General features: G+C 36.6%; 1 protein-coding gene across 2 annotated transcripts; it reads left to right on the top strand.

The window, feature by feature from the left end:
* Window positions 1–222: 222 nt before the first annotated feature.
* ankrd13a (ankyrin repeat domain 13A) lies at window positions 223–12,971 on the top strand. Of its 2 annotated transcripts, XM_051895779.1 has the most exons (16): window positions 223–983; window positions 1,618–1,753; window positions 2,093–2,217; window positions 3,810–3,855; window positions 3,955–4,098; window positions 4,330–4,519; window positions 5,041–5,107; window positions 5,300–5,381; window positions 6,043–6,104; window positions 7,801–7,931; window positions 8,563–8,720; window positions 9,121–9,261; window positions 10,196–10,371; window positions 10,457–10,518; window positions 11,112–11,311; window positions 11,392–12,971. In XM_051895779.1, the coding sequence occupies exons 1-15, from the start codon at window positions 876–878 to the stop codon at window positions 11,305–11,307; spliced, it is 1,824 nt and encodes a 607-aa protein (XP_051751739.1). In that variant the 5' UTR covers window positions 223–875; the 3' UTR covers window positions 11,308–11,311; window positions 11,392–12,971. The 2 variants fall into 2 exon arrangements, with proteins under 2 accessions (XP_051751739.1, XP_051751738.1); XM_051895778.1 differs by having other exon boundaries at window positions 224–983; window positions 11,112–12,971.
* The last annotated feature ends 5,110 nt before the right edge of the window (window positions 12,972–18,081 follow it).

Raw genomic sequence — 18,081 nt, 5'->3', positions numbered from 1 at the left:
TATTACAGGCCGTGAGACGATTATATTGAATAAGTACTTCTGAAAAAACAAATCCTCTTTATGTTTGGAATATATTTATAAACTCAAATGAGCCATACACTGTCGGAAATGAAATTCAAGGCATGTAGGACGCGATCTTTATAACATACTGCGTTCGTGCCTGCGCATGCGCAGGAGCCATTCCAGTCGCGCGCCGCTCCTGATGAGCTTAAGATCATTTAAAACCACAGAGGCGGTGTCGCGCTTGGCCGCAGGCGAACGAATTTCAGCCAGTACCAGTGAGATTAATTATTACGATTATTTACTGATGTTTCATTTGAAAACGTTTTTGTTTTATGCCTAATTTTTAAACAACTCTAATTAAGATTACACAAATTTCACTCGTTGACTTAACAGAATTTAGCCATATTTTATAGCACGACCGCCCCTCCTTCATATGGAATGGTTTAGTCTGGCGTTGGGCTTGTCAATTTTAATTAGAACAAATAATAATTTATCCTTTACGATTTTTTTGATAGATCATATATAGCTAATTAGGCTCTTAGCGACCATTTTATGCTGAGAACATTGTTTATGAATATAACTAAATGCAAAAAGGTTTGGGGGAAATAGTTTTTCAAATGACTGGATACACCCCTACCCAAATAGTTTCAACCTGCCACTTCCTTGTTTTTCAAAAGTTTATTTTGAAAAAAGTTGGTTGCGTTTTCGGCGTCTCCTTTATTAAAGCGTCTCCACAAATAGCAAGAGTCGCTGTATATTTATCAGAAATGAATTAAACGCATGAAGAGATTTGATGGTTCATGACAGTAGCTAGCTCGAAGGCTGGCTCTTGATTTTGGAGGGTGAGACACGGAGAGTTTGATCAAGCCAGAATGTTATCCGCTACCGCTGCCAGCGACGAGGATTTCAGCCTCAGGTTTCCACTGCATGTCCTGGTGTGGGAGAATGATTACAGGAAGCTGGAAAGAGAGCTACAGACGGTATGTGTGAGATATCCGCAAATGCTGATGTATGCAGACTCTATGAAGCTAATGGTAGAATCATTGATTTGACTGCTGAGAGATTTCTGCCTCTTGTGGATGTCATGACATGCTTGTCATGTATTTAGTAATCTAGTGAAATTGGACTTGGTGCATTATTGGATCTTACTGCAAATGCTTCATCAGCTTGCCATCCACTTGTTAGCCACAGCCCTGCTGTATTGCATTGCACTGGAGAGCTGGTGAGCTCATCTTAATAACAGAAGAGATTCATTTTACTGCACCATGCTAGATCAGAGCTTTTCAAACTGGGTTCCATGGAAAAGTTTAGAGAAAAACAATGTAAAAATACATTTATTAAAAATAAGATGATAATAAATAGTAACTCTACTATTTAAACAGTGCAGTACTGTAGTTAGTAGAAAAAAATGTAAACAAAACTAAATATTTGCCAAATAATATTTATAAGATATCATGACCGTTTTACAGGAAGAGGATCTAATATTCTGGATAATTACAGTTGCATTCCATGTTTTCATCTCCCCACCCAAAAGCCATGCAGCAATGCTTGATTTTTGCCTCTTTTCAGTTTCATCCATAAGATATGAACTGTCTGTGTTTACACTCCTTTCAGAGTAACATTGAAGAGGTGGATCCCAGGGGCCGGACCCCTCTGCACCTGGCCGTCTCACTTGGACACTTGGAGTCGGTGAGGGTGCTGCTCAGACACGGCGCGGATGTTTCCAAAGAAAATGAAAAACATTGGACAGGTGAGAATGAAGCTGTGCAATATCGCCATAGCAGTCTTCAAAGTAAACTGCATTGGCTCTCACAAGAATACCATTAGAACTATTACCACCGCTTCCTCGGCTTGTGTCATCAGTGGTTTTTCCAGCCAGTGAAAGTGTTTAGTACCTCTGTTTCAGCTTTTCCAAGAAGCAGCGAGCATTATATACTCTAATAATCACCTCCTCAAAGACACTTACTGGTCATTAGTCTTTTTTTGTCATATGTGATGTATAGTGCTAGACTAGTATGTTTGCCTTTCCATTACAAGTCCATATTCTTAGATAAGGATAAATATCTAATATATCTTGTTGTCTGTACAGTGCTGCAGGAAGCGGTTAGCACAGGAGATCCAGAGATGGTGCAGCTGGTGCTCCAGCGGCGAGATTATATCAAAGCCTCCACTGCGCTGGGTGGCGTTCCAGAGCTACTGTGCAAGATCCGAGAGGTGCGTCTGTCATTTGATCCTGTTTATTTATTTATTTATTTATTTGTGAATTTTGAGTTTATGTTGTGTAATATACATTACTGTTCAAAAGTGTGGGGCGGTAAGATTTGTTAATGTTTTTGAAAGAAGTCTCTCACCCAGGCTGCAATTATTCGATTAAAAATACAGTAGAAACATTGTGAAATATTATTACAATTAGTCCATTCTTTAGTGTAACTTGTTAGGAATCATTCTAATACGCTGATTTGGTGCTCAAGAAACATTTCTTATTTATGATCAATGTTGAAAACAGTTGTGCTGCTGCTTAATATTTTTGTGGAAACTGATACATGTTTTTCAGGATTCGTTGAGGAATAGAAAGTTCAAAAGAACAACATTTATTTGAAACCGAAATCTTTTATAACAGTATAAATGTTAGGTTAACAATACAATTTAATGCATTCTTACTGAATAAGATTATTCATTTCCTAAAAAAAAATATTACTGAACCCAAGTTTTTGAATAGTAGTGTGTAAATGTTCAGATATTATGTGTTTTGCTATTAATTTAGCTACATGGCCATTACAAAACCCATTCTTTGTTTAAACATCAAAGGCATATTATGACATTCATAGACATTTTATTCCTTCAGCAATCAGATTTTTTTCATTTGGCTCAGGCATTATCAGTTCTAAGCTCAAATTTTTTAACTTTTGCTTTCACTATTCACTGTTTACTGCATATGCTTTCTTGATACCAAACAACCTCATAAAATTGTCCTTCTGTGTTGCTATTTGCAACACTTTTTATATGGATGTCAATGTGGCACATGACGCTTGTGTTGAAGACAGCCACGGCTCGTCCGTAAGGCTTGTCAAAATATTCATCCAAAACATAGACCTCTATATACACTGACTTAATAATAGATTCAGCATTCTGCAACAAATATTTTCGGATTTTCTAGACATAAAGTGAGCAGGATATATTAAAATTTAATTCATGGCTTTGGCAGGCAGGTATTATGAGTAGGCAGAGAGTGCCTGAGACCTCCCCAGCTCTACAGCGTCCCACAGTTTTCGAATATATATCTATGGTGAAATATGGAACTGCAGTGCACTCTAATTGAGAGTCATTGGGGCAGATTTCAGACTGCCCCGCTTATTTTCATGTTACCTTACGTAAACCTCGCTTCAGACCAAGACGATATCAATCAGCTTCAGCTATGTAGTCTGCATCAGGTCAGTAACTAGTTGGCATGTCTGTTCTTCTTATGTGGAGTAGCGTATCAAATTAATGGAAGTATAAATCCTTTCGTTTAAACATGCTCGTGTGAATAGCCTTTATACACGTTGTGTTTGTTTTATGTTTGTTCTGAGAACAGACATGACTTTCTTTTCCTCACACCACCCTCAGGCTGAAAAACACCTCTCCAAAAGTGAGCTGTATGTGTTCAGCGATTTAGAATATAAAGCTTACAAAATGTTTATCATAAACTAGCGCTAAGTCCCAGAATCTGCCCTACCTAAATTTACAGTCAGGAGCCTCTACTGGTTGAAGCCCTGATGCGAGTCATGTGAAAGGGCCTGAAGTGTAATGAACCTCTTTTATCCCAGTCTCCAGATTTCTACATGGAGATGAAGTGGGAGTTTACTAGCTGGAGTAAGTGCTCTTTTTTTTTTTTTTTTCTCACATTTTCTGTGCATGAATTCTTATGACTTTTTTAGGACATAGAATGATCCTCTTCTTTTCTCACTCCAGTTCCTCTCGTATCCCGCGTGTGTCCCAGTGACGTGTGCAGAATCTGGAAGAGTGGGGCCTGTCTGAGAGTGGACACCACCCTGCTGGGCTTTGAAAACATGACCTGGATCAGAGGAAGAAGAAGCTATATCTTCAGAGAAGAGAGTTAGTTATTCTCTCTGCCTGTCTAGTCTAGTCGACCATTTCACCCATCTGTAGTTTACACATTCATTTGGTGGTGGGGTTCTAGCAAATGTGCTGTGAATTCTTCTGAAGCCTACACGAAGTTCACATTTGTATGTTTACTAGTGCACTTTGCATGAGGATGAATGATATGGCTGATGTTTATTTGTGATTGATCAATATCATGTGGACTTTGCATGTGGGTTCTCACAGACAACTGCACTGAGCTGATGGAAGTTAATCATGAGGACGAGGTGGTGGACACCGAGCGCTTTGATCTCTCCCGCGAGATGGAGGATGTCACTCTGGACTCCATGCAGCCCGCTGAACAGGAAGTTGCCAAGAGGCTGACAACACCCATTGTCAACACATTTCTGGACACAAAGGACATTGCGTTTGAGAGGTATGGCCACCTATTTAAGATTTATTTCTAATAAATATACTACAGTTCAAAAGATTAGGGTCAATTAGATGTCACATGATCCTTCAGAAATCATTCTAATATGATGATTTGGTGCTCAAGAAATATTTCTTATTATTATCAATGTTGAAAACAGTTGTGCTGCTTAATATTTTTGTGGAAACACTGGTACGTTTTTCAGGATTCTTTGATGAATAAAATGTTCAGAAGAACAGATTTTATTTGAAATATAATTTTTTTTTTTGTAACATTGTTAATGTATTTACTGTCACTGTTGATCAATTGAATGCATACTTGCTGAAAAAAGTATTCATTTCATTCAGTAAAAATCTTACTGACCCCAAACTTTTGAACAATGGTGTATATGAAAAATGTCACACATGGATTCATGGATTTTTGAACACTGACTCAAATTGAATTGATTAATTGAAACACTCTTAACACCATTTTTGCTGCTGAAGTTTAATTGAGAGATGCTATTAAAACATTCATTCTGTGCTCAGGTCTAAATCCGGTATCTGGGGTTGGAGGTCAGACAGAACAGAAGTAGTAAATGGATTTGAAGCCAAGGTGAGCCATCAACCAGCTGTTTATGAACTATAACTCCATTAAGAATCATTGGAAGGAGAAATTTGCTCTTTTAGAGTTAGATTCTCCAAAGTGAAAAGTTAATCTTTAGAAACATCAGACTCTCTTTTTAGAGCAGTGAGCTTCAGGATAAGGCAGTCTTTGTCCTGTGGGTGATGATGCTGCTTTTGGCAGGTTTTTTCAGTGAACAATGTGAACGTTGTGATTCGCACCAGGACGGAGCACCTCACAGATGAGGAGAAGGCCAGGATAAAAAGTAATTAACCCACTTTATGATTTACACTATATATATCATACTCCTTTTCCACCAAAATGGTGCTGATGCTCGACTGGGATACTGCAAATCTCTCTCAAAACCGACTTATGTTTCCACTTACTTGAGGGATGAACTGTGACTTAATAGATGTTATTTCAGTACATAACTCACACACAAACAATCTAGCACACAGCAGTCTTTGTTTAACAGTGTAACATCTAAAGTTTTTTGATTTAGTGTCTTTATGCCATCACAAGCTGCTTTTGATGGAATGGGCTAAAGTTATAACAATCAATTCACGCATATGGAATAGACAGAGAAAATTAAGTGGAGCGGCTGTGTGCATAGAGACAAACATATTAACAAAATGTCTGTCATTTGAACATGCGACTTATCTCATGGATTATTTAGTATTGTGTGATCTAGTTTTGTTGCCAGATTAAGTTGCTGTTTTGAAAACTGGCCTCTGATGTTATCGGTTTCAGGTTGTAGGGATCAGTTTGAAGCTCATAATTGCTTTTCCGCCAATGAAAGCATATTGAATTGATCCAGAATGGGCTCCAGCACCCTGTTGGTGGTAAAGAGTCAATAGGCTGTTCCCTGCAGTTGTCTGTTATGTTAACTGATTAATATCAATTACTGATGCTTTTGATCTCCACAGGTGAAAGGAATGTTCTGGAATCTTTACTTGGCACAGTAGAACAACAGATCGGTGCTCAAGGGGTAAGATGAGCACACGAAACAGACACTCAATTTATTTACTTCTTAACTGTTTGTTTCAGCCACACTTAAGAATGCACGAATGTAATTAAACTGGATCAAACCAAGTGGCATCTCCAAAAAATTTTTTTTTTTTTCTCAGAAATAACTTAAAGGGTTAGTTCAACCAAAAATGAAAATTCTAACTTTAATTACCTACCCTCATGTTGTTCCACACCCGTAAGACTTTCGTTCATCTTCGGAACACAAATGAAGATCTTTTTGATGAAATCTGAGAGCTTTCTGTCCCTCCATAGACAGCAACATAACTACCACTTTGATGCTTCAAAAGAGATTGTAAAACTAATTCATATGGCTTGAGCGGGTTAGTCCACATTTTCTGAAAAGACTCGATTGCTTTATATGATGAACAGATTGAATTTAGGCTTTTATTCACATATAAACATTCATCAACTCACACATCACTTGTGGTAAACAGAAGCTCAAGCATGTTTGCTTGACATGTGCGAGAACCAATGAAGTTCATTCTTGTGTGTTACGCAGCACGTTTGAACTTCTGGAAGAGGTTTGTTCTCGCGCTTCAAGCAGTTTCAGTTGAGCTTCTGTTTATGTTCGCTGATTCGCTGTTTATATGTGAATAAATATCTAAATAAATATGTCCATCATAAAAAGCAAGAAAATTTGGACTAAACCACTCAAATCATATGAATTAGTTTTACAATCTCTTTATGAACTTTTTGAAGCGTCACAGTGGTAGTTATGTAGCTGTCTATGGAGGGACAGAAAGCTGTCAGATTTCATCAAAAAGTTCTTAATTTGTGTTCCGAAGATGAACGAAAGTCTTAAGGGTTTGGAATGACATGAGAGTGAGTAATTAATGACTGAATTTTTGGGTAAACTAACCCTTTAATATTTCTAAGCCATTTTAGAAATGAGTTTTAACCAACAAGTCTTAAGGTGATTTTTAGTGGGTGTGTGAATCATTTCTCCTCAGGTTCACACAGATCTCCTAGCAGAGTAACCACAGGTGTAGTTCATCACATTACCTATGAACATGTTCTGTTAACGTCTGACAACCATAAAGTGTCCAAATACTTTGTGTATATTTTGAATAGTATATCTATTGATTTGTAATTTGAAACCTAACACACTTCCTTTTGTGGATTGTTATGCTTAAAGTGTGCTTGTGCCATCTTTCTTTTAAAAAATAAATCTTGGTTTGATACTTTATCTAATTCAGTGACATTCATACATGTGGCTTAAAGTCAACATGAAACAGAAGTTGCAGTAGTCTTTTCTTCCCTATTGTGATGTATGTCTGAGTGAACGGCTTCATGAACAAAAAAAAAACAAAAAAAAAAGTAGGGCAGGACTTGATTTTGTCAGTCGGGAATTGATTGGATGGTTGTGGTTTGCTTTTGCTGAGATCTCACGTGAGTGACGGTTATCCTGACATTAAACACGTCATCAGAGAAGAGAGATTGCGGCAAGAGAAGAAGAATATTTATTTTGATTGAAGATTATGGGGATACATGATTTTCTAAATTATTTATAATAAGTACTGTAATATTCCATTAAGAAATAAGAATGGTCAGTTTTGATTTCGTGGTGACTTTAAGTGTCCCAGTGCTTTTTGGGACCGCTGTATTTTACGAAGCTGAAAGGATTCTGTATTGATTGTTTTTATGTATGATTCCAGGACATGACTATGGAGTTTGCCACTGCCACAAACCCCACAGCTATTACTCCAGAGGAGTACTTTAACCCCAACTTCGACCTGCAGGGTAGAGATATCGGTCGACCCATTGAGCTCACCATCAGAACACAGAAGTAAGACTGGACATTCACTCAACCTCACAAAAATTATTTTCATACAAACAAACAAATAAATAAATAAATAGATATAATTGTGTGTGTATACATTTCAGGATTTATGTTCATATTTAAAATTATATACTGTATATACATACACACTCTACTGTATTATTTGTTTTAGAAAAAAGTCTCTTATGCTCACCAAGGCTGCATTTATTTGATGAAAAATACAGAAAAATAGTTATGTTGTGAAGTAGTATTAGAATCTTACTGACCTCAAAGTTTTGAGTGTGTGTGTGTGTGTACAGGTATATATTGTTGTATCAGGACACAAATGTGTATAATGACATGGGTATTACAACGTAAACTTGGTTTATGAGGACACTTCCTTTGTCCTCGTAAACCAAATGGCTTAAAAACAAAAATGTTTTTTTTTTTTTTTTTTTTTTTTTTGAAATTCAAAAAATGCCAAAAGTTTCCTGTGATGGGTAGGTTTAGGGGTAGGGTTAGTGTAGGGGGATAGAATATACAGTTTGTACCATATAAAAACCATTACGCCAATGGAGAGTCCCCGTAAACTATTCAAGAAAGTGTGTGTGTGTTAAAGAATTGATGAAATGGTTGCGATTTTGTGACCTCTTCTCAGGTTTAAAGGCACCTTGTGGATGAGCGAGGAGCATCCTCTGTCTCTGGTGGAGCAGGTCACTCCCATCATTGATCTGATGGCTCGCACCAGCACTCACTTTGCCCGACTCAAGGACTTCATCAACCTCAGGTTTCCCCCTGGTTTTCCTGTGAAGATCGGTGAGTGAAAACATAAAAAAGAGAAACAAACAGCCTACTACTCAGTTCTGAAATTAAACCCTGTCCAGCATAGAATTTGCATTTGTAATGTTATACATCAGCTTGAATATTAACTCATCTAACCTGCAACAAAACTGCAAGTACACTTATGAAATTCAACTAAACATTTGCAAATTATGTGTGGAAGATGGTTTAGTATTAACTAATCTAACTTTCCTGTTCTTCAAGACTGCTTTAATGTTTCAAGCCTGAACTTGTCTTTAAAGAAAACTTTGTAAAGCATTTCTGCTTAAATTTTGGTAGTCAGGCAGAAAGATGGATATCAATTCTGTATATATCTGTGAAAGGCTTTAATATAACTAGATCATCGAATTGATTCTTTTTCCTGTTGTTTCTACAGAAATCCCGTTGTTCCATGTCTTGAATGCCCGCATCACATTTGGAAACGTCAACAAGTGCAGTACAGATGAGCCTCTGGACACCAACCAATCAGCTTCAACTCCCACACCTACAGAAGAGAAGTGTGGCAACCAGGCTTCAGGTTTGGAAATAGATTCATTTATTCCTCATCTGTTTGAATACCTGTTAAAGGGTTAGTTCACCCAAAAATGAAATTTCTAATTACTCACCCTCGTGTCGTTCCACAACCGTAAGACCTTCGTTCATCTCCGGAACACAAATTAAGATATTTTTAATGAAATCTGAGAGGTATATGACTCGTCCATAGACAGCAATATAATCAACACTTTCAAGGTCCAGAAAGATACTAAATACATCGTTAAAAAACCTTAATTTCAACCTTAATTTTATGAAGCGACGAGAATACTTTTTGTGCGCAAAAACAACAATACTCTTCCCTGTCATTATCCTTACATAATTGCCACAGTAAGCACAGTAAAGGCTTCTGTGTTTTCCGTGTATGCGTGTGATGCTGATGCAGGAGCCGGCCAATAATGAGTCGGCGTTCTGACAGAGAACCTGGAGGCGCTGAACGTAAACAACGTAAGAGAATGACACAGAAGAGAAGATATTGTTGAATAAAGTCATTATTTTTGTTTTGTTTTTGTGCACAAAAAGTATTTTCGTCACTTCATAAAATTAAGGTTGAACCACTGCAGTCACGTCGACAAGTTTAACGATGTATTTTAGTACCTTTCTGGACCTCGAAAGTGTTGATAATACTGCTGTCTATGGACGAGTCATATACCTCTCAGATTTCATAAAAAATATCTTAATTTGTGTTCCGAAGATGAACCAAGGTCTTACGGATGTGGAACAACATAAGGGTGAGTAATTAATGACAAAATTTTTATTTTTGGGCGAACTAACCCTTTAACTGTACCAGTCACTAACTCTGACAAACCTTCTCAAAGCACTTCAACTCGTATTGGAAATGAGTTATTTGGATTGATCAAGCAGGGAAATGTTCTAACATGTTGTATTTTTCGCTAAATGTTGTTTACTTGCTCCTGCAGGACCTGCTCCATTCCAGGTGTGTCCGTCTGTGTTCATGGCACCAGCACACTATCACCACCGAGGAGGCTACCGCCACTCCAGCACACGCCATTACAACCCAGTGCATCATGATGAAGAGCTGCTCCAGTATGCCATTCACCAGAGCCTGCTTGAGTCCAGTGCACTTAATTCACAGGTCAGAAAGCGTCCTGAAACTGTATTTTATGCAGTTCTTGATGTTATCTGTCTCTTACATGCAGTCTGGTGGGTCTTTTTTATAGGACACTTTGAGTGATTTTGATGGGCAGGTGACACAATCCATGACGAACCGGTTGAGTGATGGGTAATTTTTATATTTCCATAATTATTTGTCCAATCTTTTATTCTGGGGCAAATAGAGTTTTGAGTTTTTTCTAAGAAAGAAATTGTTGCATTTTTCAAAGAAATGCTGTTATTTTGAATTTTCCATTCATCAGAAAAATCCTAAAACATGTCAGTTTCCACAGAAATATTAAGCAGCACAACTGCTTTCAACATCAATAATAATGAGAAATGTTTTTTGCACCAAATCAGCAAATTAGAATGATTTCTGAAGGATCATGTGACACTGAAGACTGGAGTAATGTTGCTGAAAAAATTCAGCTTTGCATCACAGGAATAAATTACATATTAAAATATATTACAGTAGAAAACAGATATTTTAAATTGTAATATTATTTCACAATATAGCTATTTTACTGTATTTTACATTAAATTAATGCAGCCTTGATTAGCATAAGAGACTTTTCAGAAATATTTAACCGACCCCAAACTTTTGAGCAGTAGTCTAGTTAACAGAGGCAAAGTATGGGTAGGATGATTTTTCGAAGTGCTTTCTGTCCATTCCTGTGTACATTTTCTTAAATTGTCTCATTATGTTCTTTTATACAACCACAGGTCTGAGTCTGAGGGAGTTTTAGTAGACCTCAGTGACACCACACCCTCAAGCTCTGGCTCCACCTCCAGCCCCGACACTGACCTGCGATTGGCTATGGAGCTCTCGGCCCGGGCACAGGAGGAGGAAGAAAGGAGAAGGAAAGAAGAAGAAGAGGAATTAGAGAGGATTTTACAACTCTCCTTACTGGAAAAGTGACAGAGTAAGATGAGGGAAGGAAAGACAAAGGGAGTTCCTGTTATTGCCATAACCATTAACTTTTTTATTTATACCTTTCTTCAGATTCACACAGCTCTCTGTTGCCACTGACATACGACTACACTTAGTTACATATTAAGTTTGGAGTCAACATCTGAAAAGTTCTTCCTTATCCAAAAAATAAGCAATTTTTTTTTTCATGATTTTTACTGCTTTCCATTTTCTTTCCCTCCTTTAAAGAGGTGATCACGCATGTATTTTATAAGAAATCCAGTGCTGCTTTTTTAAGATTATGTGGTAGAAAGGTTGTGATGTCCTTGACAGTCCAAACATGAACCTGTGTGAGTTTGTACATCTTGACAGTAGTGAAAGGAAGGTTTTTTGCATTAACATTAGCTTTAGGTTTATATTAATAATATATCTCAGGGTTAAACTGATCACCAGTTATCGGTTCCTTTAATACCATTTTATACACAGCCAAGGAAAGTGAAAGAAATGAATGTTTTACACAAAGCAGTAGGACAGTACCCGTGTGCTTTTGTCATTAGACAATTTCTGACCGAAGCATCTCTACTATAAAGGCAATAAACCACACACCGCTGTGCCTCGCTGGAGTAAGAGGCACTCATACAGACCGGAATATTCCTGAAAGGGGCTGTCCGATGTAAGCCAATACGCCTCAAGCTTTTAGTCTGCCTAATTTGTAAAATGATACAATAAAACCGCTTGGATCGCCATAAGTATGTTGTAATGCAAGGCATAAATGTGGCAGTACTGGGTCACTTTTTCTGGCACCAACCAAACCTCATGCTACACTAAAGGACTAGGGGAATGTGTGACGAGAAAACCAGCTGTTTTTGTTTCGGAAAGTGACGTTAAATTGTGGTTGGACAGCATTGTTTGCTGACTGAGGTTCTGATGTGGCAAATGTGGAAGAACCTGCCCTGCTCTGTTTGGGAATCTTTTGGGAACCTCATGCTGTTCCTTCCTCTTGTAGCTGACAGTGCTATTTATTTTGTCAAAATTGTTTTTTCCTTGATGTCTTGAATGTTCTTTTGTGTAAGTGTTTTTAAAGCCTTGTGAGGCTCGAAAGACGTCTGAGTGTTGACTATTGACTTACAGCTTGCAGTATCTCTCTCACTACTTTTTTGTATGAACCAGTGTGTGCTTGAACCGATTTTAACTGCATCTGTCACCTCATGATTTTTAGACATTTATATTGCTTTATTCTTCTTGTGGTGAACAAGGACCTGAGGCCACGAGTTTGCATTTATAATAGGGATGTTGTAATAACAAGTTGTTGATTTTAGTTTATGCTGCATTGAAATAACAGACTAGAATAAATCAAATGTTCTGACTAGGATTATTCACACACAATTATTCCCGGACACAGAACTTAGTTTCCTTCTTTATTTAAAACCTAATTTGAATTTTGGTATTTGGGTATAAGTCTTAACTAATTGCCAAAATGTTTAATGGTCTTTACCGGATCAGGGTTAGTGTTGGTTTGATTCTCGGTTAATTGTCATTGATGCAAAATGCGAGTTTAAAGTATCCTGTTTGAGCATGTTGAAGAAATCCTGAAGGCATTTGTAAACTGTGATGTATGATTGACACACAAAAAAAGATGTTTTTACTTTAATAAAAGCACTTTATTGACTTTATGGCGCTTCATTAAATATATGACCGATGCATGGACATGGCAAATCAAATAAAGGCATAAATGCAATTAAGTTGATCAGATCAATTTCATCATAAAAATCAAGATATAAACATTTATTTTTACTAGTGACAAATACCTGAAACTTTGAAGTTATGGTTTTGAGAGCAAGATATATTCATTAAATGGCACTTTTTTTATACTTTATTTTTTAGTTATTTATACGTTTGTCTTAAGATTTATGCTGTTCTGATTTTTAATATGATATTTCAAATCTATCTATTTAAATTTTATTTCAGGAATAATAAATAATCTCTCCTGTGCCTCATGAATTTTATTAAACAAACCAACAGGTGGCACTGTTCTGATGCATACCAATATTTGTCTTGAATGCTTATTATAATATCTTTTTCAAAAAATGTATCTATCACGAATATTCTTAAAGAAAAATGTGTTAATGGTCTTTCTGGTTTTGTTTTCCTTCTCACAATCAACCAATTAGTTTGTGGTAATATTCTAAAAAGAGTGCATTTGAGGTTTCACAAGCATTTTCCTTGTAGCACAATGAGGTTTGATCATTAATTAGTCTCTTACACGCGAGTACACCTCAGGTTTTGTGAGAAAAGTGTGCGTGAAGAAGGTTGTTTATTCATACAAATGTACAGTTTGGCATTGAGAAATCTTGTGTAATGTGACATTTTCTATATAGGTCCCTCCATTAGATGTGAACGGTTGTCTTGGCACCTCATTTGCCCTCGCATCTCAACAGAGCTTCGAGTGCCATGTGTTGGCAGATTAAAGCTGTATGTCAGCAGTGGTTTGAGGCAGTGTGCAGTCAGTCTCACCCGTGATCACATGTGAAAGTGAAGGAAATAACAACAGTTTTAAAGAGGCTGACTTTGAGGAATATTATGTAGTGTCAAATGCATCACACTTTACATTAAAGGGATAGTTCACCCAAAAATTTAACTTTTGTCATCATTTACTCACCCTCATGTTGTTCCAAACCTGTATGAATTTCTTCTGTGAGTTTCTTGAACACAAAAGAAGATATTTTAAAGAAAAAGAGTTGACTGTAGCTATTGTCTTCCATTATATATTTTTTTCAGACTATGGAAGTCAACTGTTTGGTTACTGACATTCTTTAAAATATCTTCTTTTGTGCTCAGCAGAAGAAAGAAACTCTTAAAGGTTTGGAACAACCTGAGGGTGAGTAAATGGTGATTAAAATTTTTGGGTGAACTATCCCTTTAAGGCTGATTACTAATAGATGATAGGGTTTTACATAATATAAACTGAAAGGCTGTTTGTACAGTTATGACAAAGCAAATATTATCTTAAAGGGATAGTTCACCCAAAAATGAAAATTGTCATCATTTACTCGCCCTCAAGTTGTTCCAAACCTGTATGAATTTCTTTCTTCTTCTGAACACAAAAGAAGATATTTTAAAGAAACTAAACAGTTGATGGGTCCCATTGACTTCCATAGTATTTTTTTTCTCCCTACTATGGAAGTCAGTGAGGCCCATCAACTGTTTGGTTACCCATATTCTTCAAATATCTTCTTTTGTGTTCAGCAGAAGAAAGAAATTCATACAGGTTTGGAACAACTTGAGGGTAAATAAATGACAGAATTTTCATTTTTGGGTGAATTATCCCTTTAAATATGGAAAGTGGGATTGATTTAGTACAAATTGAATGTAAGCAGAGGCTTGGTTGGCAATCATGTAATTTTATATTAATTATAGGCAAATTGTCCTTAAGTGTAGGTGCAAGTTGATCAATTTGTGTACTTCCTAAACATACTGTAACAATTTCAGTCTGCCTTTTTTTTTATCTAGCGAGTAAAGAATTCATATCAGTCATGTTTACTACATAGATAAATCTTGTGCCATCTGATGCAAAAGAAGGATCCTGCATGCTACAGCTTGTATTCATTTTTGGCTTTAAAAGCCTTTCATTATTTATACAGGAAATTGTTTTCTTCACTCATTTAGGTTGACTTAATCAGCTCAAGTGTCTTGTGCTATGCTGGCAAATTACTTGAAGCAACTTTCTATTTACTATTCTCGTGACTTCAGCTCAGCAGGTGTTTGGCTTGTGGGCCACCCGCTAAAAATGTGATGAAAAACCATTATGCAAATATATAAGTATCCAACTGTCCTCTATTTAATCTGTGTGAGGGAGAGATAACCTGCTCAGCAGATGCTGATCTTGTTGCATGCGACTGGATTAGGAGGATGAGTTGTCTCTCTTCCCTAATGAGAAGAAGAAATTCACACAGGGGCTGGTGGGATTGAGGTGACAATACTTAAGCAGGCAGGATAGAGAGAGAAATGGTGAAGTTTAGAGCAAATGTGATGTAAATATGCTAATTATTCAGTTCCATTATATATTTCAAAGTACCATGGTATTACGATCTGATACCAAATAGAACCATAGTACTTTTAAATGGTATTTAACTTCACAGAAGTGCAGTAAAACATAAAAATGTATAAGATGTCGATTAGACATTGTTGCATTCAGTCCTTTATTTTGAACACATTCATACAGATTAAGGTTTTGAAATTTATTCAGTAGGCCTGTTCAAGAGGTCTGACATGCCAAAACCTGTTAAATAAACATCTTGCAATAAATACATCAAAATAAAATTAAATAAAAAATAAATATATATAAATTCAGACAGTAAACAATTTAGCAGCTTACACTGTCCACATTAAGAAAAAGACATGCTGTAGTATGTATGTTTAAAATAGTGTTCAATTTTAACAACGTAAATTATAAGGTTTTGTCTTAAACGATCCTCATGGATATTTAGCCTCGATTCCACTGACATGGAGTGTTTAATATTAATTTGGTCATACTGACGTTAATTTGTAACCTTCCATTAGCGAAGTGTTGGATCCCGACTATTAAGTAGTTCGTGCTGACGTTGCGCTGTTCTTGTCCAATGGCTATGTATTGGCTTATTAATATTCAGAAGCAAGCCTTCGCCATAGTAGTGTTCAGTTCCCGGCGACTTTCATCCACAGGGCTCGTCACCTGCGTCGAAGAGGTTTGTAGACACAAACTGCCATCCCAATCATGATCACCAACAGTGTGGACAGAACACTTAAAAGAAGAACTGCAGCAGGAGATAAAATAAACAAATCAAATAAATCTGCTGATATCTAGTGCAACATACAGTATTACGATTAAATCCACATGATGTAAGTTTTTAACTGAGAGTCCAATTTAGCATTGTACAAACGGCAGTCTTTATAAAACTGAATCAATGATAAACTGATGCCATGTATAACGACACTGGCAGGTTCACCCATTGTGGATGTGAAAGGCCTGACACAGGTTCAGTCGCGTGTGTGTATTCATTTCTTACCCAAATTTTGCCTCAGCAGGACTTCATAAGGTCTGTCATTTACTTTAGACTCTCCCAGTTGTGCATTTCCATATTGGAAAAACGTTATGCAGCAAGCGATGAGAGAGATCAGGCGCGCTGACATTGTCGCAGAACAGTGAGATGGATGCAACCCAATCCACGCAGATCGACGGCGCTTCTGGAAGGTCCTAATGCCGTCGGGTTAAACCAACATCAACATCCAGGTGAAGGCCCTTTGGTTTCAACTACGATTATGCATTAAATAATTTGTCCATAATATGTGTTATTGGGGCACTTAAAAAAAAAAAAATAAATAAAATTGCCATCCAATTTTTTTTTTTTTTTTTTTTTTGCACAAAATGCAGGTCACTCTGCAATTTTTGATTTTGTTTGGTCAGTATTTGTATATAATTACAAGATATTTGACCTTTCCATGTTGCAACATGCTGGTACTACTATGTCTCTCATATTACTCTGCTGTCTATTTTCATACAGCATATTTTTATAGAAAAACTTAAAGGGTTAGTTCACCCAAAAATGAAAATTCTGTCATTAATTACTCACCCTCATGTCGTTCCAAACACGTAAGACCTTCGTTCATCTTCGGAACACAAATTAAGATATTTTTGATGAAATCTGAGAGCTATCTGACTCCATAGACAGCAATTTAACCACCACTTTCAAGATCCAGAAAGGTATATCTGGACCAATACTGAGCCAGTGTTCTGACGTAGAACCTGTAAACACTGAATGTAAACAGTGTAGGAGAATGACACAGAAGACAAGATATTGTTGAATAAAGTCGTTATTTTTGGAAGACTTAAAGTCGGCATGAAATCAAAATTGATCCTATTTACTTTGTTAGTGCATATTACTAGTCTTGTGGTGAACAATTAATCCGTGCAAGTTAATACACAGAAAAAAATTGTTTGTCGTGGTAATCTTTAATCGAAATCTGAAAAGTTACTTCCGGTCTGGAATGGCATTCCTTATCTGATGACGTCAGTTTGACGGCTTGGGTTGAAAACGCTTAAACCACTCCCCTCCAACCGTTAGTCTGCTATGAGCCAGAGATGGAGAGGAGGAGCGCTAAAGTAAAACCCTGCCCTCTATTCAATATTCCGTTTCACTTGGAAATACGTCACAACACTGGGGGAAAGTTGTTTGCAACTTCCGGTTCATGGGGAGCATTAATTGTCTGGTTGATAGATTCATTGTTTTCTATATTGTAATTTAGTTGTTTTTTATGATATATACTAAGAACTATACTAATCTACAAGTTAGATGATAATTTCATCTAAAATCTATATTTCATGTTCATGTGTCCCAGTCATTATCACAAAATTATTCCCTTAACTAAGTCCATACATGCTTTTTTTTTTAATTGCATGAATTGCATTCATGTTAAATCTGTATATTTGTTAAATAATAAAATTCTGAATAATAGACCCATGGTGAAATGCTCCATGCTTTTAGATTCCCAAATCCCTGATTTTGAAAAAAAAAAAAGAAAAAAATCTGTCGAAACCTTTTGACCTAAAATATTTATTTGAAGTACCACTTTAGAAATTTAAGTTAATATTTCAATAATTTAATAACATATTTGCATGTTCACGGTTCTCTGATGTTGGTTAATGATTACATTACATGCTGGGAAAAAAACAAGTAAAATAATTCCATATATATTTTTTTTATTGCTAGTTCTAGGTTGGACCCCCTTTTGCCTTCAGAACTGGCT

This window comes from Ctenopharyngodon idella, chromosome 5 (assembly GCF_019924925.1).
Source record: "Ctenopharyngodon idella isolate HZGC_01 chromosome 5, HZGC01, whole genome shotgun sequence".
NCBI classification, from domain to species: Eukaryota; Metazoa; Chordata; class Actinopteri; order Cypriniformes; family Xenocyprididae; genus Ctenopharyngodon; species Ctenopharyngodon idella.
Note: the sequence above shows the minus strand (reverse complement) of the source record. Positions and strands in the feature narration are given on the sequence as shown.